This window comes from Netta rufina (assembly GCF_964035555.1).
Source record: "Netta rufina genome assembly, chromosome: 22".
Lineage (NCBI taxonomy): Eukaryota > Metazoa > Chordata > Aves > Anseriformes > Anatidae > Netta > Netta rufina.
The window spans coordinates 8,674,288-8,697,436 of record NC_140146.1 but is presented as its reverse complement, the minus strand read 5'-3'; the positions used below and the strand labels follow the sequence as shown (position 1 = coordinate 8,697,436).

The window sequence follows — 23,149 nt, the reverse complement described above, 5'->3', positions numbered from 1 at the left end:
TCTCTTCATCACAAATACTGCAGCATTAAAATAAACACTTACCAAAATAAACAATGAGTGAGATATACATATATATATTTGAGTGTGTATACTATAGAGTGAATCATATTGTTGCTTTAAGTCACAAAAGCACAATATAAATATGGAATTTCCTGTGACCTCTTTTCCCTGTTGTAATAAAAATACATTCTTTACAGTTAAAGTAAAACTAGTGCAAGTCCATTCTGCTGCTCCTGTTCACCCTGTCGACCGGATCCGTATCATTTACATGGCACTTCGTACTTAAAAATGACACTGAAGATTTTCCCTCCGAGACGATCGGCAAGCCAGGAGTTTTTGATAACAGCAAGCTTGAGGCTCTCGCACTTCAAAGCCGCGTAGTAATTTGTGTGGATGGCACGACCCATGCCTTCAATGATAACCAAGTCCGTCTTCCGTTCTCTGACCAGCACAGCCAGGCCTTTATCCAGGCGGCTGAAATGAGAGGTCTACTTAGAAGCAGTCATACTTACATATGCTACATATAAAGACTAGATGCTCTACAGGCTTTAGCTTTTATAGAAAAGGTGTTGGGGTATGGAATTACTGATGGCATTAAACAAGGAACACCTTAATCAAAGGAAATGGGATTGAAATGTAGTTTTAAAAGCTTCATCAAATGCATACAGAATTGGGCTTTCCCAGAAAACACAGGTTAAGTTCTCTCTGCAGTAGAGAAATAAAAAATAAATAAATTAACAACATGAAATGCTTCTTACGCTCAAGTGGATGTCTTGGTTGCACACAGTATATTTTACATCAGCAATAATTAAGTTGCCCATGAAACTGACAACATATAATTCCTGAACACCAAAATGAAACATAAGCTGTAGAACAACTAGGAAGGCTTGATCAGTATCACAAGTCTGCAAATCCAGACTGAGCACCTCTTAACGATTTCTGTGTAGTGTGGCTGAGAAATTCCAGAACACTTAATAGTCTCTGGTTATCCTTCACCTGATGAAAACAAATTTGGTACTTTGCCAATATACCTTAGGTCTAGACACGGAGAACTTGAACCTGTCTGGACCAACAGCAGCTTCTCTTCCTTCAGTGCAGATCTTTATTTGAAAAAATATAAAAATAAAAAGCGTTACATGGTCTGTCAAACATAGTCATGCAACTCTGGTAATAAGCCAGACAGTGAATAGTTGAGTGTACTTTGCAAAGGTTTCTTTTCCTGCTAGGACTCAGAAACATGTTTCCTTAAGCAACAGGTTATTTAGTTATATTATATATATACATACACACATATATATATTTATATATATCCTCTACATAGGCTAGTCTGTGCATGATGCATATTTTCCTCTATTCATTTTTAACATAAGAAGTACAGGGGTTTAGTAGCTTGAGTCCTTATCAGGGATGACACTAGCAGGAGATAGAGTGACGTGCCAACAAGAACCACTTTGTAGATTTTTTCACCTTAAGCTGATCATCCTCTGTATCTTACTTCCAGGTTGCAGAGTTCAGACAGCAATAAACACAAATAACAACTATGTGTGTTAGAAGAAACTTTTTTTTTTTCCCCTTTTGTATGCTACGTAATGAAGACAGGTTATAGGCTTACTGAATAACTGGATCCATCGCTGCTATCCTCTCAGCAACAATCAGGGATTCACTGTAGGTGACATCGTTTAGGGCAGGGCCAGAGTTACAAGCCAATATAACCTGAGGCAAAGATGTCAGAGTAGTTCACTGATTAATGCAGGCAATACGGTGTTAGAGCTTCTTGTTTGTTTAAAGATTGTCATTGCCTGGCTTATAAAATAAAAGAGGCCTTGAGAGAGGAGAAGGCCTGAGAGGCCCAGTCCTCATTTCCCCCCACCCCTCCCAGGTTAACCAGCTACATCAGGTCTTTTGACATCATAAACCCTGGTTTAGCACACTTAGATCTGCCAGTCTCCCTTTGCTCTGTTACGTTTTGCAGTCTACTTAAAGTTAGACCTCAGAGTACCAGGGGCCAGAGTACCATTGGGGCCTGAAGCTCATTGCCCTAAATTGCATCATTCTCAATTGAGGTGTGCTGAGCCAGTCTCACAAAGTGCACTGCTAGTAGGTATTTAACAAACCTTTTACCAATTACAGACGCTGCATTATGTGCTGACTCTACAACAAAAAACACTTACCTCTGTCCCTCTAGAGAGGAGCTCTCTCACAAAAGGAAAGACTCCTAAAATTATGTCTATTCCACTGTTATCTGCGAAAATTAAGGCACATTTATGAGGGGGACCCTCCTGCAAGAGAAAAAACAATTCATTCAGGCTTTAGCTCATAGTTCAGGTCATTAAATAGTTCGTGTTATTTAGGAACACTCATTTTAAGACCCCAGGTTTTATACCCCTAAATGATTGGCAATTTTCATTATCTAGCAGCAGCATAGTACTTCATCTACCTCTGATCTTAAGCAAAATCAGTTTCCCTAAGATTGTCTTTGCACAGTTATTTAAAACAACCTATAATTACTTCACTTCATTCGAGAGCTGTCTCAAACTCTGTTAATTAAGCTACAGCTGCCAAAGATGTGTGTAACTCCAGCAGCTGGGAACAGAAACTTACTTCAGAGGGCTCTGAAGGGTGGGTAGTCACACCTATAATCCTACCCTTGGGAGGCTAGATTAGAAATCCCATTTCATTATGCCATGCAGCTGGAGAATAACCTTCCCTAAAACAGAAGCAGCAGCATGGACAGTTGCCTACATGAACATGTTGGTTAGCAGGGTAAACCTACCTTTGTGGATGTTTTAAGCTAGCATGATGTAGGGTGAACAGGATTTCCTTCTGCCAGGAAAGGGCAGGATGGACTACTAGGGGCAGTGACATCCTAAAATAAAAAAATATTTCCTATTCTCCATTAACATTTTGATTTATTCTAAATCTGATGTTATAAAGTTTAGTTCACTGCAGTTTGTAACAGCAGATGAATTTCTACTGTAACTAATGCTCAATTCCTAAGGAAAAAAAATGGTCAGGACAGTGCTTGAATTTCCTTAACTAGCACTGTCATAAAGGATTACATTTTAGAGGTCTTTACCAACCTAAGTGATTCTATGATTATATGATACTTTTAAGACACAATATGCAATGATTTGGAGCGGTCCGCTTACACCAAGCATTTGTCTATCATTTCCAACATAGATCTACAGAGAGAACCAAAAAAACATTTCAGCTTTTCAGTGAACCTTAATTAAATAGTAATAAACATCACACAGAGCCAAAAAGCTTTGGTAATTGATTAATTACTTTCAGAAATCTCCTTAATTAATGCAGATTTTAGCTTGATTACTGAGATGGAGGAACAATACAGACATTACGTTTGGATTTAAGTTTTCAAAATTACAAGTCCAGCTGTGTAGAAATAAAAGTGCCCTGATAAAGAAGGGAACTATGGGTACATTGGAAGAACTCTGAAAGCAGCTGGGTTATGAATGTTGCAGTTCCTGCAGAAATTCAGCTAAGAAACTTGGTAAGTAATGAAGTGTCAAATCCCTTTTATTCCTGTCTTTATAGTAAGGCTGCTGAATTACTGGTACTGTGTTAATAGAGTTTATTTTGAGTTGCCTGAACAGGGTTCTATTAAATCTGTTAAAAACAAGCTAACGCTTTTTTTTTTCCCCTCAAGATTAATGTATTAAATTACTTATGGTTAGTAACAATTGTGGCATCGTACCTTCAGTCGCTCTAGCCACTGACTGTAGGAGTCTTCTAACCAGGGACGTTCTGTGTCACAAAGAAAATCATATTAGTGTTACTTTTAGGCAAGGAGCAAATCTGTATGTTTGGTCTTTTTAAAGATGCTGAAGCAGTTTGAGCTCAGGTTTTGAATGTTAAAACTGTATATTCAAGAAGTTGCTAAGGTCTTAATTATGGGAATAGCTCAATTACAGTGCTCTTGAAATGGAATTTTCATAATAAACCAATGGAGTCACGTGAGCTAAATACCATTATGGCTCACCCTAAGATGGGTGGGGTTGTACTTGAGGGGACACTACTGCTTTGACAGGATTAGAACACTACAAAAATAGCACAGCTGAGAAATTCCAAACACCTGTGCAGCTAAGACTTCTGTGCAAGGAGATAGGCTTTCAGGTTCCAGTTCCTTTGGAATGCAAAGAGCAACGTTCCCCTGAAACTCTATAAATCTGTATTTCAGACAAACCCAGCAAGTATGAATGGGTCCTCATCATCTGGGCAGCAGAACCATCACAATCACTACCTTCCTGCTCTCCTCCACTCACATTAACGCAATATCCAGTTCCAACCACCACACATCTCCCCCTGTACCTTGCAGTTTTGATTTGGCTTCTTCAAATCCAAATTGTGGCTCAGATTCCAGAACGCTGTATCATGAGAGAAATAAAGGGTACGTAGTTAAGCAACTTAATCACATAAAAACACAATTCAAACATTCCTCTAGCAGGTGGTCAGCAATTTTATTGCATTGATTATTATGAGGAGTGTGGGTAGGTCCATTGACTGAGAAACAGACACATTGTTCTGATGTTAAACACAAAAAGCTCAGATGTATGTTAAATTAGAATGTTATTATGCTAAAAGAAAAAAGCTCCAACAATATACAAACATTTGTAGGAACTACTCTACAGGCAAAAAAAGAAGACTTTTGGTCTGCAAACTGCCATAAATGTAGTCAGGGTCTAAAATACCTGCACAGGAAACCAGTGCTATACAAAGTCTAATTTGAAGATTAGTTGACAAAAAATATTTTAAAGTTGTACCTGTGTAGGCAGGGAAAAATGAAAAAAAAAAAAAACCACCTTAACTAGGTACAGGATTTAAGAGCTATTGGCTGTACATACAGCAAAGTAGCTCCAAACACTTAGGTGGTGATGAGCATACAGGTAATGAGGCTGGATTCAAAGCTGCCAGTTAAAACGTTACACCATGTGGGCAGTGCTTGCCAGTCATGTCTCAAAGTTCCTTACGTGTCATTTAGTACCAGATGTAACTCAGCCTGTACATCTCTTAGTTCCTTCCTCAAAGAGAGGGAGAGCTGCACTTACCACAAGGAGCAACTAGACTAACTGCTATTACAGGTGGCAATTCGTTTCTGTGGCTGTGGGCAGCATCAGAAGTACCCCAAGTCTAAGAGCGCCAAGGCAGCCTTGAATCACCTCGTTTTGAGTGGACTTTTTTTTGGTTTACTCAGAGGGGAAAACTTTAAAGATGCAGAAAAAGAAAGGAAGAGCTGAATGTCTGCTGTGAGGCAGTGACACCCTTTCCCATGTTATTGGATCTATGTGATCAACCCCACAAAAACAGCTGTAAAATCCAGAGTTGCAAAATCAAAAATATTTTAAGACAGCTGGCATTTATATCCTTACGTGAATTCATAGCTGCTGAAAGGATGTAAGGAAAAAAGCTCTAAAAACAGCAATAGGAATGTATGTTGATCAAAAATACTTAGTGTTTAGTCATCAGAAGAGACCACCCAATCTAGCTTACAGCCCACTGAATGAGTGATATCAGGACAACTGTGGGTTGCAGAAAAACAGCATATTTTCTCCTAGAGGTACATAGTATCGGTTTAAGTACAACATATACCCAAAAGCAAGGCTATTAACCATGCTACAAGCAAAGCAGCCAGGCTGGAATATTAAATGCTCTATCACTTAATTCAAACACTCACAGCAACGTGTCTGCCAGGTTTTAAAGGGTGGAAATGTAAACTTTGCTGCACCACAACAATGCTTGCAAATAAACAACCAACATATGATTAGGTAAAATACAAACTATAATTAAAGTTAGATGGGTGCACTTTATTTAATTATTTTTAAAATGAACAAGTGGATATTCTGTGTCTTAAAAGGGTGCTTTTAAAATATTTAACACCTACTCTGAGACTGCTTTTGCTCCCCAGTCAAAGACATTCCCCGCAAGAAGTCCTTTCACCAGAGCAAACTGCCTCTCCTCCCAGCCTAATGAATCCAAAGATTCGATTACGCTTTGAAAACATTTTAAGGCTATGCCATTTTCTTTCTGCTTTACCTGTAAGAAAGACATGAAACATTGGATTTATAGACAAAAAATTCTTACCCATCATTGGTTGTCTCAGTCCCAAGACCACGTTCAAGCATTCTCCTCTACGTTCATGGCCTCTAATGGACCAACAAGTTACTGTTATCAGCATGCTTAGTAACAACAAGAAAAAAGTTTCCTGGGATTCTAATAAAAAGCTTTATTAGTGCTAGAATGTGTTCTGTTGCCTAAGAATTACTTAAAAAAAAACAAAAACAAAAAACAAAAAAAACAAAACAAAACAAAAAAAAAACAAAAACCAACAAATAGATTAGAGGTATGATAGATCTTGGGCAGACTGGGGAATGGAAGTATAGACACACAAAAAAGACACTTAAGCAGCAACACGATCCACCAAAACCAGGTGATCTGCATGAGGAGGCTTACCACTAGCAGTTTTTGTAAAACTGGAGGTGTTGTTTGTTTTTCTTAAATTTTTGTTTCAAGAGGTTCATCATCCCAGATGCCTAGAAGCTCTTGATTTTTTTTTCCTCCACTTCTACCTCCAGTGAGATCAGTGTTACATAGCTAGTTCTACTTAAAAATGTACAAATGGTATTGATTGCCATCTTTACATCATCTTTTTTTGCCACTATCTTGTCTGAATTACAAAAAAAAAAAAAGGCAAAAAAAAAAAGTAAAAGCCACCTCACACAGTTCTAACTTTTTCTTGGAGTGAATGTGACATGTAACAGTGCAGCTATGCAGAAGCTTCTACATACTTTGCAGAAACAGAGCAATAGTCAAAAAAAAAAAAAAGTCTCTAATCAGGCTCTGGTATTGTTATTGTTCCTGTGTCTGCACAAAAGTGGTGAGGATCACCAGTACAGAAAGCTATTTTTGAGAAGTGATGACTTCACATGTCCTCTCCCCTAACAATAGTACATCATAGAATAAACCCCAAAGACTGAACAACTGCAGAATAGCAACAAATTCTTTTAAGAGCTACAGGTTATGCATTTGTGTACACTCCAACCCAACTCAGCAAAGTATCTCAGCAGTTACAAAAGCAATCAAACTTTTTACAGCACAGCAGGAAATTAACCCAGAGACAAGATGCAGGAAAGTGGCACAGTTTGGTGTAAGGAGAGACTGCCTCAGCAATTAAGGGACACAGCAAACAGATTTGTTTTGTTTTTTCAGGCCTTTTTGGGGAGTGATGGTGTGGGGGAGGATGACTTTGCTTGTGAAACTCTTTCTCCCTGTCCTCAATTTACTTTTCTTTCCTTTTTGGGGCAGAGGAAGGAAAGAAAATACAGTGTAAGGTAACTAAAAGAACACAGAAACTTCATAGCATTAGTGACTTTTGCATGGAGCTCTTGAAATTGTTAACTGCTCTACAAGATAATAATGCCAATTGCCTTTCACAACTGTCTGAAAATCTCAGATTTATTCAGAAGTACTTACACAGCTACACATAACTTTCCTTAATTTTGAAAATGGTTTTTGTACCATGAGGAGAAAAACAGGAAAGAGAAATTCCTGAAGTCTGCTAGACTGCAGTAGTAGCCTCAGTATAAGAGGAAGTAAACTGATTACTCAGGTCACTTCTAAGGTTATCCATGAGCAGAAGTGGAGCCTCTCCATGTAGTCTCCTTACTTCTAAACTGAAGGAAACAGATCCTCACTGAAGGAGCAAGTTACAATAGCATCTGATGAAGGACACCATGTACTCATCAGGAGCAGGATGGACACCACCAGTTCCCTTCTCAGAAGCATGACACAACCAAAGCTGGTAACTTTTTGTTAGCACTACCCTCAACACGACGGCATTCAGCAGGTTAGAGGTCAAAGGCTTTAAATCCCACCAGCAACTGCTGTTTCTCCTCAGAGCAGCAACCACCAACCAGTTAAAGCTGCTGCAAGGTAGTCACTACTCTCCCTTTATAAACCATTACTTATACAAAGTTTTAGAGTATGGAAAAAGTGTCTTGAACTTACACATTGTCCACCCTGTAAAACAAGAACAACTTACCTTTGAATAGGGATCCGGAAAATTGAACTCGTTTAAACAGTGTTCCCTTGTATCCAAAAGACTTCTAACTGTTAAGGTACCATATGCACTTTAAAAAGGGAGAGGGGAAAACAGATCAACTACTTCAAACAGAAAAAAGGTATTTTCTCCTGTTTCCTCCATAATTAGGATGAATTCCAGTAAGTCACGGCACGTAAGACAGACGTTTCAGTTAAAAGTCTTCACATGCCACATGTGCTAAACAGTCTCTTAAGTGGCGAATCTACTCAACAGACTACTTAAATAGAGAGGGGAAATGTTCAAAGCAAAGTTGCCAGACAACTGAACTAACACATTACTGCTTTAAATAACTTCTAGACCATTAGTCATTTTTCTGCTGAGATAGAATTTAACTCGAAAATTCTAATAGGGGAGATCCTGTGGTTCTGTTCAGAGGACCTGATATTTGGCACATCAACTTGCTCCAGCCTAAGCAGATTTCAGTTTGTTCTGCTTAATATTTAATAAAAGCTTTTACTTAGCTTTTAGTTTGTTTATAGTTTGCTTTTAATTTGCTCTGCTCAACAGAAGCAGCCAGGTGATGAAAGCAGGAAAATGAAAGACACTTACAAAGGCTGCTGTCTGAGTGTCTGCAGCTTGTTCCAGTATTTCTGTCGGAACTTTTCAGCTCTCTCAGGTGCATCAACAGAATCTGGTTGACTGGCTGCAGCACGTTTTGCCACCTGGTAGAGAAGAGGGAAGACTGAAGTTACCAATCAAATGACTTTTTCTTTTTAACTGACCTAAAGTTCAGGCTGAGAAACAACCCCTCCATTTGCTTTATTATTCAATTATCACTCATGCATACAACTCCTTTGTGATATTTACCCCATCCAGTGCCTCCTCAAAACAGGTAAGCCAGTATTTTCTGGCCATGGCATCATCTGTGAGGTCAACAGTGTCTGGAATATAGGTCGATGGGTCCTTTAGCAGTGGCAGGTTAACAAGTGGTCTCTCCAGCCTATCCATTTCAAACATGTCAAACTAGGTAAAAAAAAATGAAAGAATTATTAGAGCTTGTTCAGAAATTGATTCATAATAAGTGAAACTAGCACAAGGCCTACACAAGCCTGTAAGAGTTTTATACATCATCTTTGGGTCTAAAAATGCCAAGTAACAAACAGAAAATAACCAACTAAAGCCAAGTTCGCTTCCTCCCCTTTCCCCCCAAGTATAGGAAGCTACCTTCTGAAGACTGGGAGGAGATAAACCAATGATAGAGGAAATTTGAAAAAAAAAAAATGACATGAAAAACACTGGCATGCTGATCAACAGAGGACAGTAAAATATGCTGAGCTCCACCATTGTTCCCTTTTCAAAAGCACTTCAGCAGATCCAGTCTTAGAATATTTTAAGAACCTGAAAGTATTTTCTAATTGCTTACTGTATTGCTACTTCAAAGAAAGGGCAGGAGACTAATGTTTTCTCCCACCTTTGGTGAGGCAGAACAAGACAAAGTAGCAGCCGTCATCTGCTTTTATGAAGCATTACATCAAACCATCACAGATGACACAAGACATCGTGCACAACATGACACCACTACACATGATAAAAGATACTGTGTTAGTCACTTCTTTCGGCAAGCAGCACAGTCTCAGGGGCATGAAGCAAGTAGCTTTAGAATAATTGTCCAGGCTTAAAGCACCATTGCCAAGAGAAAGCACTTAGCTTAGGAAAGACAACCACATACTGTACCACTCCTGGTTCTCTGCATGGGATAAACATCAGGTGATGTGCTCATGAGACCAGAACTCCCAGCATAATTCTCTCCCCAGCTATACTGGTTTGGATCTAGAAAAGAGAAAGAGAGAAAGACACATAATCTGAAAATAAAACTGAAAATACTCCCATGCACGAGTCTAGAGTCAGCACCCCTTCAGAGAAGCTGGTTCACTGCAAAAGCCATTTCTCCTTGTCTTTATACATAAATCAGATTTTTCCCTCTAGGCCCCAGTAGGTATGTTTTAACTTCTTGGTGACTTACCTATCTCTAAAGAGCTTCAGATTAAACTGAATGAGACACAAGACAATTACAATTCTAAAATAATTTTTAAACCACTTTTTTTTTTTTTTTTTAATCATTAATGGCTATAAGAGCAGGATGTCTTCAAAGCACTATTGATGGCTAATTTTTCTGTCATCAGAACTAGTGTCTTATTTCTAAAAATAAATCCATTATTAACAGAATATATTGCGAAACTCAAGGCATAGTGTAAGGTTCATATAAATACTAGTTATTTCTAGAGTTTTTCTAGAAGTTTAAGTTCATATGTACAGAACATGCTACAGAAGTAATGTCTTTAATTCCTCAGTAGCTGGTTACCTGCCCACGTCTATAAAGTGGGTATGAAATGACTTCCACATCCATTGCTCTGAGGTACATTTGATATTTACTAAAACTAAGCATCATTAACCACCTCATTATTTTTTCCACTATTAGTAAGGTACTGAATGGCTTGCTAGTACATCAACAAGAAAGTAAAAAAAAAGGAAAATACAAATGGCAAAATTCAACCAAGGCATCCTATACCCAAAGAATGCTGGAAAGAAGTGTCTCATCCTTCATAGAAATCTCTGAGGCTTTTCACTCAAAAGAGTAAGTTTTGAGACGCCGGTCTTCTGCAGTACATTAACTGAATTCAGAAGCTGGCCCCTTAAAGAGGAGGAAAGTTCTCAGTAACTCAATTTCCCCAATTTGATTTTGAGGTAATGACTGCTCTTTGCAGAAATGCAGAGAAGAGAAGAGCCAAATCCTGCTGGATTCTCAAAGGTGAGCAGGAAAACAGTGAGAAATTAACATGTTCTTGCCAGAATATATAAAAGCAAAGCCCAGCATCTGTGTTTATTAGTGCCAAATGTATTTATGTAGGCAACAACTTACATGCAGCCTCTTAAGAGAAACTTGGACATTACACTGACATTTCAGAACACAGCATATACAGAACATAGCAATGCTGTACTTACTGTCTTGTTCAGCTCCTTTTAAAAATGCCCCAATGGCTCCCAGGTAGCCTTCATGTCTCAGGAACAATGCCTGAACCTCTCCCTGCCACAATATGAAACATTGCAATTGGATGGTCCCTGATGGCTAATATGTACTTCTTTGTCACTAGATTTACACTTAAATTTAATAGAAACAACTAAAGATGATAATATTCATTTGTGCTACATTCTAACACATTCAGTAATTTTAATGGTGCTCCAAAAATGGTGTTTCTGAAACACAGCTTCAGGAGGAACTGCTTACACACATCATTCCACAGTTCTAAGACAGCTGGAAAAAAATACATGCAGAAGTGGTGCGTATTCTAAGCCTGTGCAACCACAGAAGCAGAGGGAAGCGAATGCTTCGCCAGGAAAGACCACTGCATCATCCCATGAATATTCAACTCCTCTTGCTTGAACAGGCTGGAAATATAAGGTCAGCTGATTTCTAGGTCATCAACCTAGGTGTGTGCCACTGTGCATCCAACACATTCGAGCCACTGTTCATTTTATTTATTTCATTCTGCTACTGTTTAACATGCAACAATATACAGTCACCCTGTACGTTCTCCATAGGCATTTTCCCCATCAGGTTGGTTAGTTTAAAAGTAAACATATAAAAGAATGCCAGGGAAAACAGGACCACCACCCACCCTAGCACCCGTAGCTTTCCTAGACAAGGCTGAGTGAGACCTCCTCTAAAGGACAGTAAGCCAGGTCTAGAGCAGATAATATCAGAAAAGTTAATGCTGGGTTTAACTATAGTGGAGGGGAAAAAAATAATAATTTACAGTGAGATTTTTGTATAGACTGAATTGCTGATAACATGCTTACAGCAATCTAGAGCTGCAGTTTTGTGGTAGTTTTCTTGAAACGCAACCAAGGTTTTACAGAAAGACTGTAATGGTGAAACAAAGGAAAATAAAGCAGCATATAGGAGTCGCTTGCTTGAAGCACTGAGATGAGATAAAATATAGCATCATTGGTTCTATAAAACTGCGACATGCATTGCAAAGGTGCAGGAACCAATCTACCCGTACCAAGCATTAAGTGAGCTTTTGGACTGCACTGGTTTTCAACTGAAATATCATTAGTATTTGCCACATCTTCAAAACCTGGAAAGAATTACAGCTTGTTTTTTTTTTTTTTTTTTTTTAATAAAACCATCTACAAAAGCCCAAACTACCACCACCGATACTAGCTTCTAATTATCTCAGCAGAACAATCCTACATTGCATAGCCTGGGGGGTGAAAAGAAATAGTAGAAGTCAGCAAGAGGAATTGAATAACAGTGGCAGCTATCTAAGAAAATAGTGACAATTACTGTCAATCAAAAATAAATAAATACAGAGAGAGAAAGAGGCCAGAGAGAACTCCTAGGCAATTCACATTTATTTCACCCCTCCCACAACAGATCCTTCTAGCCCTGCCTTACCTACCTAAGAGCAGTCCTTTAAGCTGATTTAAGGTGAGAATCTATTTTAAGTCCCAACCTCCTAGAAGAAGATACCTAGGCACATGAATTTGCTATTAGGAGAATTTCTGTTTTCGTTACCTTTGAGAAGAAGTTGATACTGTAGGTTATTGTGCGCATGGTAACTGGGTGACCCCGAATAAAGAATCCTCCAAAATATATTTTATCTAAATTATGGAGTTTAGCATAGAGGCAGGCAAGTTGACCAATGTCATTGCTGATCATGTGTAGTAAGCTTTTTGCCATATCTTCTTTGGAAAACTCTTAAAAGAAGAAAATAGCAAGAAAAATTAAACACAGCTGAAGAATGCTCAAAGGAATCCTATAGTTTTTTTTTTTTTTAACAAAGAACCTGCAGCTAGAGAAAAAAAATCCCTTTGTTTCACCAGTCTGTGTGTGTAGAATAAAGGTGTTACCCCCTGACCCAAAATCTTGTTATTAACAAAGTATTTCAAACAACAAGCAGCGTGTATTTGACTGAAAACACTGTGGAAAAGCACTGAGCTGCTGTGAAATATTGCTTGAAAGAAGTCTGCTTGAAAGGTCAATAGTAAATGGCAGGAACTCTGATTCTTCTCTAGGAAACATGGATAATGGTTCATCCATCCATCTCGACACGTGATGTGCTGCAAGCATTTTATTAGAACACTGCAAATAAAGTCGCAAGTTAAGAGTAAATCACCGCCACAGGTCTTTTTCTGGACCAACACAGCCAATTGTATTTTTCACATAAAAAAATTAACATTGGGCTAACTAGACAGTTATTTTTGTTGTTTGCCTAGGCTTATGGAATACCAAACTGAAAAACTGAATGCCTATTTGCAAGGCAGTACTGGATGGTATCTCTAATCAATAAAGTATTGTGCAGGCAAAATACACCCAGGCAAGATCATAAAAAGCACTGGTAGTTATTTTCCAGCTCTACTTGCCTGGAGAACATTACGAACACCAGATTTCCAAGTGCTGGAGGACATGGTTGAATTTCTTCTCCTCATTAGCTTCAAAGAGCAACTCTAAATAACTGGAGCGACTCAGGCAGCGTTCAGTGCCCCCCTCAGCCCACACACATAACACAGGGAAATGGATAAGGCAGCGTACATTTATGTTGATGGAATTGGCAACTGTTTTTCCATCCTGACAAGCATTCAGAGGAAGCTTGTACAAGTAGCAAATCCATGCTGACAGGCAATGTAAACTACTAATTGTAGAGCAAATCTTGGGAAGATCTTGTCTATACTGATACCTTTATCTGCTGTAGTAGATTTCCCAAAGCTGCTAGCTATCAGATTTCCACTTAGCCCCAGGGTCTGGCAGGCGCCTCCATACACATCTTTCACCAACATGTCTACATTTGTGTGCTGTCCTTTTGAAGCGAGCTGCAGCAATTCATCAAATTTCTGAGGATGAGAAGCAGAGTTACTCTAGGTTTTTGGGACAGCCAGAGAACCTTACCCACAAACTGAGTTCTGCAGCATCCTTACTGACAAAAATAAAATAAAATAAAAAGAACAAACCGAAACAGGGGCTTTGGCTTGGAACCAACCCTGTCAGTAAAAGAGAAAGCTTTTCTAGTAACAAGGATTTATCCCAAGCCCACATCTTATCAAACAGACCGATCTTAAGTTGGGCCCCTTCCAACATCAATCATTCTGTGATTCTGTTATCTACAAATAATTAGTTGAAGTTCCCCATAAAAGCAGAAGTAGAGTGCACAATTAATCACTTTGTCTGTCTTGCAGTATTCTGGAGAACTGAAAAATCTCTGGCAGAATTATGCCATACAAAACTTGAGCAGTATGAAATAAAGCAAAATTTGCCAAATTCTGCTCTCTGTGCAACTCCATTGAGTAAGGAATTGACCATAGGTTGTACAGGCATAAATAAAAAGGACTTTATCCACCATCGCCAAAAGGATTGGATTTTATAATATTTTGGCAAGTAAATTACCAAAAAGTTCTCTTAGTCTAGCACCTTTAATCTCCTCCAGATTAGAGCATATGAAAGTCAGAACCCTCATATATCTCTTATCTTCAAATGAAGTCAGGAACACAGTAGCTAACAGCAAGTAGAATTATGTCTTTGTGAGGCATATAAAAAAAAAGGCTTAAAAACAGTTGTCTGTCTTTACAAGTGAAGAAATGCATTAATGTCCCTGAAGTTAAACTTGCACAAAATCTGCGTTATCCCAATAATTAATATTTATAGATCTGTTAATGCTAATTTCCATTTCTACAAAATTATAAAAAAAGTTAGGAGCCGACATTGTCATATTCTAAGACTTGTTTTTAAATGCATCAGACAAAAGTATTGTAAGTATGGGTCTTCCCTTTGACATTTTCTTATTTGGTGCATATGTAACTCTAGCTTTTTCTACATTGGTGACATTTAGGAGCGCATATTTAAGTCACATGGATCTCTGAGACAGGAAAAAACAGCATGATTTAAGAGCTGAGTTAGGCAGAGTAGTACTAGATCAGGCCTTATTCTGGCAGATGACCAACCTGGGATTGAAGTGTTGAACCCCTGGAAGCGTAAAGTGTAATGTAAGAGAGGTGTAACTCCTCCTACCTACCTCCAGATATTTTGCAATAATTAGGAGTTCTCTCTCTTGATTCTGTGGATACTATTCCAGGTACTATGCAGGCATTTCATTTTGAAGAAGAGTACAGAAAATTAGCAGGCTATTCTTTGCCTTATAGCCATTACTCGTCCTTGTTGACCAACTCCTTGACTCAAGCAGGATCATTATTTTGCCACTGCTGAGCATCTTAACATTTTTGCCTTTGTTCTACTAATACTTTTTGCATTTAAAGCTTCCCTTTATACATCAGAAGCACAGAAAACGCAAACACAAGTCAAGGACTCAGCCTTTTTCTGACAGTTTAGGACCACATGCACCTAAAGGAGAGGTATTAAAATCACCCTGAGCGCTGCAGAACTGCCTGTTCTGTGTCTGTACAAGGCCAGCAGCTCTCTGAATAGAATGTAACGCCCCACGAGAGATATTTTTCTTCATTTTCTTGTGCACTGATGTTGGGTTTCTAGTTTCCTACATAAATATCACTTAAAATCATTATTTCTCCTTATTTAAAGTTTTAGCATTCCACCTCTTAGCACATTTTTTATCATCCCATACCCCTGAAAACCGTTTCTCTGATACCTTTGTTTTTGTGAGCAGTGCTCCAAGACCCCAGAAGGTTCCACCTCCAATTGAGCTCCCTCCTATCCATTCAAATTTGTCTTCTGTTTCTACCTGTCAATAAAACAAGGCAGATTTGTCCAGAAAATCATATTATAGCTACAAACACACTGTAAAATATGTGAGCATGTGGGGTTTTTGAGAATTGGAATTCTCACACACCTACAACACAAGTAGTATTTGAAATCTTTATATTTAATTCTAGACCAAAAATCCTACTTATAGAGGTTTTATTTACATTTATTTAGTCCCCCCAAGCAGTGTATTGAAAGACAAAATTAGTTCTGATCTGACAGCCTTTGTCCTGTCAGTTAATATAACAACTTCTCTAAACACCAAGTTGAATTTTATTTAAAAAGATCCTGCAATAGTGAATGGGAAAACATTCATAACTATGTAAGAAAATTTAAAAAAATATGTATGTTTTCCTTCTAAACTTTGTATTACCCAAGAAGAAACAACTACAAATTTAAAATAGTAATGTTTCAGATTATGTCTGTCAAATTCTACAACAAAACGTTTTAGCAACCACTCACCTTCACTATAGAAACCCCAGAGCCAATATTCACCAGTAAATAAGGAAAAATATTTGGGTGATTTGTCTGAAATCGGAATTCTGTATCTGAATCCTTCTGGTATGCAAACACTTCATGGGGTATGTTCCTTAGCACAAAGTTGCATCCTTTAATGAGGCAGGTCATTACGTCTTCCTTATCTACTCTGAAGGGGAAAGAGAGAAAACCTTATAATAACTTTCACAGCCCTACTGATAAGCAAGTATCCATTACATTAATTTTTAAGACTTTACACGTAGGAGATACTAACCCACACCATATGGCAAAAGCCCAGATCTCTTAAACCACAAAACCGAGATCCGCATATGTATTGACATTCAACTTCAGTGACAGAACACAGTCCAACACTGGACTGCAGTTACCCAGTAACTTTGATCTTACATTAATCATGCTGTCAGTAAAAATAAGTCTGTTCCTGTCTGTTTGTTTCTATTGCCTCTCTAGTGTGCCAGTGCTCACACAACTCTGTGTGCACCCATGCAATAAAGTAGGTCAGAAACTTATCTGGCAATTAATGGAACAAACCAATTTTCTAACCCAGCATAATATTCTTTTGCTCTTCTGCTGCCTTCTTCAAAAAGGACAAAAGGCCACCTCAACATTTCAGCACTCATTTACAACAGATTGTAACGACTGCAAGGAGCTTACTGCTGGCATTACCAAACACAAGAAGAGAGACTTCACAGGAATAATGGGCTTCACAACCATACATATCCCGAACAAGAGCACTAGGAACATGATACGTAACTTAGAAAAGTGACTTTTGTGAACTTCTGTATTGTGTATTGTTGCTGATGTATGCTGAATTTCCAAAAGGAAATATCATAAGCCCTTTTTTTGGAAAGCACATAAGCAAAGCACAAACATACATCTCAATTAATACAGAATACTTTCAGTTTGTCAGGAAAGAGAAGCCGCTTCTACGGACCAATCAAGTATGGTTTTGCCCATAAAAAAAAAAAAATCAACACATGCCCCATAGCTCAAGAAAAGAGGGGGGACTTCAATCTAGTCTTGATTAACTGGTACTTAGTAACAGCCAATAAGGCTGGTTTGAAAAAAAAAAGGTAATAGAATCCTACCTATCAGAAAAGAAAGATATTGAAAAAGCAATATAAAAGGAGATGAATGGAGTACCTCAGAAACTGAGGAATATGCTGTATGAGAGCTGCTCTGAAGTTCTTCCCCAGTAGCAGCAGGTAATGTTTTATGTTGGTGTAAATGAACGATATGTTTATCTATATTTACAGTGGCTTTTTTTAGCATATGGCTTTTGATAAAGTTTTTGAACGGTAAACTTATGAGGCTGTAAATTCAGGAAACTACCATTCTGTCTCCTACAAGGCTATGCTGCATGAAGTTTAGGCATGACCTATGCAGTAAATTACTATATTGCCTCAATTATTTACTTCTGGGCATGCAAGGAAAAATGTTAGAAGCTTCGTAACCTGAGAACCAGGCAACTGTAGCTATTAGGTACACACAGAATAAAAAGCATTTGCCAACAATACTTTGGCTTTTAATAATACTGTCTGCCTTTTGTAGATTTCACCTTTAGATCTGAAATACTGACTCATAATTAAAAAAACACAACTCAGATTAACAGCTCTCAAAAGCTCTCAATTAAAATTGTTACTAACAAGCTCACTACTGACTTGCTGTAGTTCAAATGTTATTGTACTTTATATGTTACTGTAGGTTTTGTGTAGTTGGGTGTTGACTAAGAGTTCAAAAGCATGTTACTGTCATCTAGGATACCACCACTGAAATGCTGCTAGTTGTGAGGTGAAGAGTAAAACAAACAAAAAAAAAATCACTGTAATTACAATACAGAGTAGTTTAGGTTTAAAAATGGAATGGGTGCAAGCCAAATCCTTTATACAAAAAGCTGCGATAATACCATGCTTTCTTCCTTGTTACTGCCTTTCTCCTAGCCCCTGGGTTCCTTCCTGTTGGCTCTGTTACTGGACTCCTGCTGTGTCAGCTCATGATACAGTATCTTTCTGCAACTTATGTTCAGTCTGATCTGACCAAGACACATGCACAAATTCTCCTGCCTCAGTTTTGCTATGTAAAAGGCTTTTAAGGGCAAAAGGGAGAGTTAGTCTACTAAAACACACTTCAAAGAAACGCATTTCCATAACTAAATTTAAACAGTTTCACTTACTTCAACCCCAGCTTCTTTTCAATAAGATCTTTGAATTTATAGGCGCCGCCACCTGTAGCTTTGATGACTTTAGTCTCTGTATTGACAAGATGGTCTTTGATGAAATCTAGACAAGTCTCAATGTAAGTGTTCTCAAACTTAATGAAGTGAAGTCGAGCTGTAATCTCCTCTTGAACTGATATTTCATACAAAGGTTCATTTTCTATGTCCTTTAAAAGAAAGCAATTTCTTACAGATTATTCAAAATCCTTCCTGAAGAAACAAGGATATATGCTGAATTACAAAACATCAATACTTGTGCTTCCTAGGCATTATAACCTTGTTAATTCTGCTAAACATAATGTCACAAACTACTTTTGAAAAGGAATACAATTTAAACACATCTTAGTATTATTAAAGCTGGGAATATAATCAGTTTTCTTGCATGTATTAGACACGCATGAAATTGAAGCATGAAACAGTTATATTTACTTGTTTTTTCACAAGTGTCATACTAATTGGTCTAGAAAATAACTATTTGAAACATTAACTGCACCATCCACACGTATCTATGGTGAAAACAATGAACATAACTGAGTTTGCTCATGTATGTGCTGTACAGCATTGAAGCCTTGCAATTTCAGCAAATAACATGTACGATGAATGTACAATCACGTGAATTTGTACCTAGAGCTAGATTAAACTTGCAAAGCAAAAGTAACCACCAAACCCATGCTAAGGGTTGGTTTCCTGTGAAATACGCTAAAAGGTTTTTAACCAAAGCCAGACTCTGAGCTGCTGTATGAATGCTTAAGGATATTGTGAACTCTGTCAGCAGAAACTAGATCGTGTATTTTAGAAAACGTAGCAATTTCAGGTAAGATTTCTATCGTACTATGAAAAGCCAGCCTAGTACTTCACTTCCAGTCCTGGCAGTACCCTTCTTATGAGTCTATCAAATGCAATTGAGTGATGATGCAGTTCTCACCTTTCCAGAATGATCAAAGGATCTCACTCTTGCCACTTTGTGCTGCACAGTCGAATAATAAGCCAACTTGGTTAATGAACCACCTGTTAAAAAGATGACAAGTAATGATGAATGCCTCACCTTAGAGCAAACAATCTCACTTATGTTTATGTATGCTTTGCCTAAGAGTTCTTGTTTAGCTGAGTTCTCCTCTAGTAAAGCCAGATATAATTAAGCTAGGTGCCTGCTGTAGTGACCCAAAGAACCCTTGACTGGAAAACTGATTTTGCTTAGCTAACTCCAAATGCAGCACTCTATGGGTAAAGCTCCCCAAGATGAGCATGTGCCCACCTGATGTGGAGGCTGCTGAAGATGAGCAGAAATAAGAAACATGAACTTCTGCTCTATAGCTAAGTGAGAACTGAGGGTAAAGCATGGATTTGTATAGCATCTACTTGCTTACGTTATTAGTAAGATTCCTAGAATCCTCCAAATTTGCTGCTTGTAAGAGGATTTTATTTGTACATTTGCAGTGATTGAGTAATGTATTAAGTCATTTTTCTTAGGGCAAAACAGTACCTGGTGGTAACTTAATCAAGTAGGTATTTGACCATGAAAGTCATGAAGCCATTAATTTCCTCAGAAAAGTGGGGGAAGTCTGCTACCCACTTCTGTATTAAGGTATCAGTATGTTTCATAAAACTCTCAGCTGCTGTGGCTGTTTGAGGAAAACATTAATTTTTAACTCCGAATAAAAGTAGCCTGGGCTGCAGAACCACACTTCTAATACAGAAAGTCAGCTCTGACTTGGTACCCGTGTTGCGAACACGAGTACGAGGCAGGCAGAAGGTCTGTACTTCTCAGTGCTACAGTTCTAGCATGTGGTTGGATTTAAATCTGTATGCGTAACTGGCCTCTTGACAAAGATTTGGCATGTTACCCCCCTTGGCAATTTTTCCATGCAATCTCACAGAACATGCTGTAAGAAAGACCAAGCAAGTAATTATGAGCAGCTTCTGGGTTAAAACTTAAGTCCCAACAGTAAGTAAAAATCTGTCTGTTGGATCATAACATAATGACTACATGCAGTGGCCCTACACTCTGCCTTACAAACAAATGAAATTAAGAAATGCAGTTTAGGCAAGTGGAAAAAATAATTGGTTAGTGCTCGTAGCTTTGCCTACGTAGCAGTACTCTCAACTCTTCCATAATGCTGAATAAACAAGGAATTTTTTACAACCTGTAAGAAAATGAAAGGCTTTCTCTAGCAAAATTCAAGTGAGGTCAATTCGGAGTGATCCCTGGCAGATACTTATAGCAACAAAAGCAGTAAAGCTTGCCTGCTCTCAGATCTTGTTTCAGGTCACTGGCCAATGCTTTAAAGGTTCTGGTAAACAAAATCCAAACTTGTCTGCTGGCTTACTGCATTAAGGTGATTTAAAAAAAAAAAAAAAGGGGGGGGGGGGAGGGGAGGAAAAAATAAATATATATATATACATATTTCTCTGCTAGGAGGAAAAGCTTCCTTCAAACCAATTGCAATGGTTGTTTTGAAATACAATAGTTTGTACGGCACTGATAGATGAATTGCCATTGTACCTACATTAGTATCACTAGGTAAATGCTATGTGAATGTTCACCTAGTGATGCTTATATGTCCTTCCCTTCCTCAATCAGTTTTTGAAGACTTAAATCCACTCGGAACACCAGCTGAGCCACGCAGCCAGGCTTTGTAACTAATCCTGCAGCTCTAATTCTGCTCTGACCCTCAGAAGTGCCCATTCCAGCTGTTATTTTAGCATGAAACAAACAGCTTCCTTCTGAGGGTGCAGAGGCTTGCTGTGTGGTAAAAGCCCTTATATTAGGGTGCGTTTTTCCCCCTGCAAGCCCCCAGCACCCAGAGCAGGGCAGGACCCAGGGGATTAAGGGCGCAGAGTGACCGCATGGTGCCATGACGGCAGAACACTTCATTTTCTGTGCTTGTACGCCCTTTTACTGACTGGAACTTACGGAATGGAAGCAAAACGCGTGCCCGGGCTCTCCCCAGGGGGCACCCCCCTCGTTGCGCTGGGGCCTGGGGCCAGCCCTCAGGCCCCGCCGCGGGGCGTGCGGAGGAGCAGCCCCTGTTAGCGGGCCCCGCTGCTCCGGAGGCACCGAGGGGAAGGGAAGGGAAGCGGGGCGGGACAGGGCAGGGCAGGCCCCGGCCGCCGCCTCAGCCCGCCGGGCTCCCCTCGGCCGCCAAGGGCAGCCCCGGGGTGTCCCTCAGAGAGTCCCCCCCGTGGCCCGTTAACGGCCGCGCGCAGCACGCCGGGACTCGTAGTGCCACTTCCCGCCCGCACCGTGCAGCCGCCAAGTGACGGGACTTCAAGTCCCGCCGTGCCCCGCGCCGCCCCCCTAGCCGCGCAGCCTGCCGGGAGCCGTAGTCCGCCTCCGGCACTCCACACCGGGCGAGGCGCCTCAGGGGACTGCATTTCCCGGCGAGCCCCGCGCCGCGGTGGGCCGCCGGGCCCCGGCGAGTCCCCTCAGCGGGGCGAGAGCCGCCGCCCGTTCCTCCGCCGCCGCCCCCTCCTTGCTGCGGCCCCCCCGCCCCCCCGCGGCTCCGGCGCGGTTACCGATGTCGATGGCGAAGCGCTTGGCGTTCTCCAGGTTGCGGAAGATCTCGTCGGGCGGCAGGGTGATGCTCTTGTCCAAACTGCCGTGCCCGCCGCTCCCTCGCCCGCCCCGCTCCGCCATTTTGAGCGCAGCCCGCTCCTCGCCGGGGGCTCATTCGGTATGCAAATGTATGCGCATAGATTTACATGGCAATGAGGCGGGGCGCGTGCACTATGCCATGAGGCGGCTGGCGGCGTGCGCATGCGCGGCGGCGGCCGAGGGTCGCCCCAGCGGGCTCGCGGAGGGGGCCGCGGCGCTGTCGGCGACTATCGGGCGATATCGGGACGTATCGAGAGCTATCGGGGGCTTCACGCCTGCAATAGAATCCCCCCGCGTCAGGCTGGTGGCGGCCACGGGTCGCAAAGCGCCTTTCGGCTGCCGCCCGAACGCGATCGTGCCCGGCGGTCTGGTCTCAGGGCCGTGAGGCGCTGAGGCCCCAGGCAGTGTGATGCTGCCCTCCCCGAGCCGGTCCCTCCTCCTGCAGCCCCCACAGCCCGGCACCGCGGGGAAACCATCCCCACAAACCACGCAATGAAGCCAGCAAGTCGTTCTTAGCCAGATTTTTTATTTATTTTCATGGCAGTGAAAGTTTGTGCAACTTCTGAAGGTCACAGCGGTTTCTGTCGCGGGTTATGCGGTTGGTGCGTCTCACAGTGTGTCAGAGCATCCGCGGGTTGTGCTGAATTTACATCCTGCCCTGGGGGTAGGGTACCAAACTAAATATAATTTGTACACCTGCCTTTCATAAAAGACTTGGATAAATATTTATTGCAAAATCGACAGCACAGCCGTAACTTCCTTTCCTATAAGGAAATAAACATGAGCTGTTGCCTTTATAAAAGGCGTACGCATCCTGCACCTCACAAGCAGTACCCTGGCTTTGTGAGCAAGACATCCCGAGGAATTTCCTCTACGTCCTTTGGGGAATGGTTCGACCATTTCCAGAGCACGCTTAGTACGGTCTACAAATATCATAGAACCCCTCACGGCACCCCGAGGGCTAGGTTTTCAGAGGTGTCTGGTGGACCTCAGGGGTCTCAGGGGGGCAGGGAAAGGCTC

At 40.4% G+C, this 23,149-nt stretch overlaps 1 protein-coding gene across 1 annotated transcript; it reads right to left on the bottom strand.

Moving 5' to 3' along the window:
- Nucleotides 1-58: 58 nt before the first annotated feature.
- On the bottom strand, nt 59-22,193 carry PANK4 (pantothenate kinase 4 (inactive)). The gene is made up of 19 exons (XM_084300427.1): nt 22,051-22,193; nt 19,460-19,542; nt 18,493-18,701; nt 16,287-16,470; nt 15,712-15,804; nt 13,795-13,948; nt 12,633-12,814; nt 11,057-11,138; nt 9,783-9,883; nt 8,921-9,076; nt 8,663-8,775; nt 8,054-8,141; nt 5,897-6,048; nt 4,327-4,382; nt 3,713-3,762; nt 2,172-2,279; nt 1,613-1,713; nt 1,032-1,100; nt 59-474 (listed from the first exon to the last, which is right to left on the bottom strand). Exons 1-19 carry the CDS (start codon nt 22,169-22,171, stop codon nt 261-263), a joined length of 2,316 nt encoding a protein of 771 aa, XP_084156553.1. The 5' UTR covers nt 22,172-22,193; the 3' UTR covers nt 59-260.
- Between the last annotated feature and the right edge of the window lie 956 nt (nt 22,194-23,149).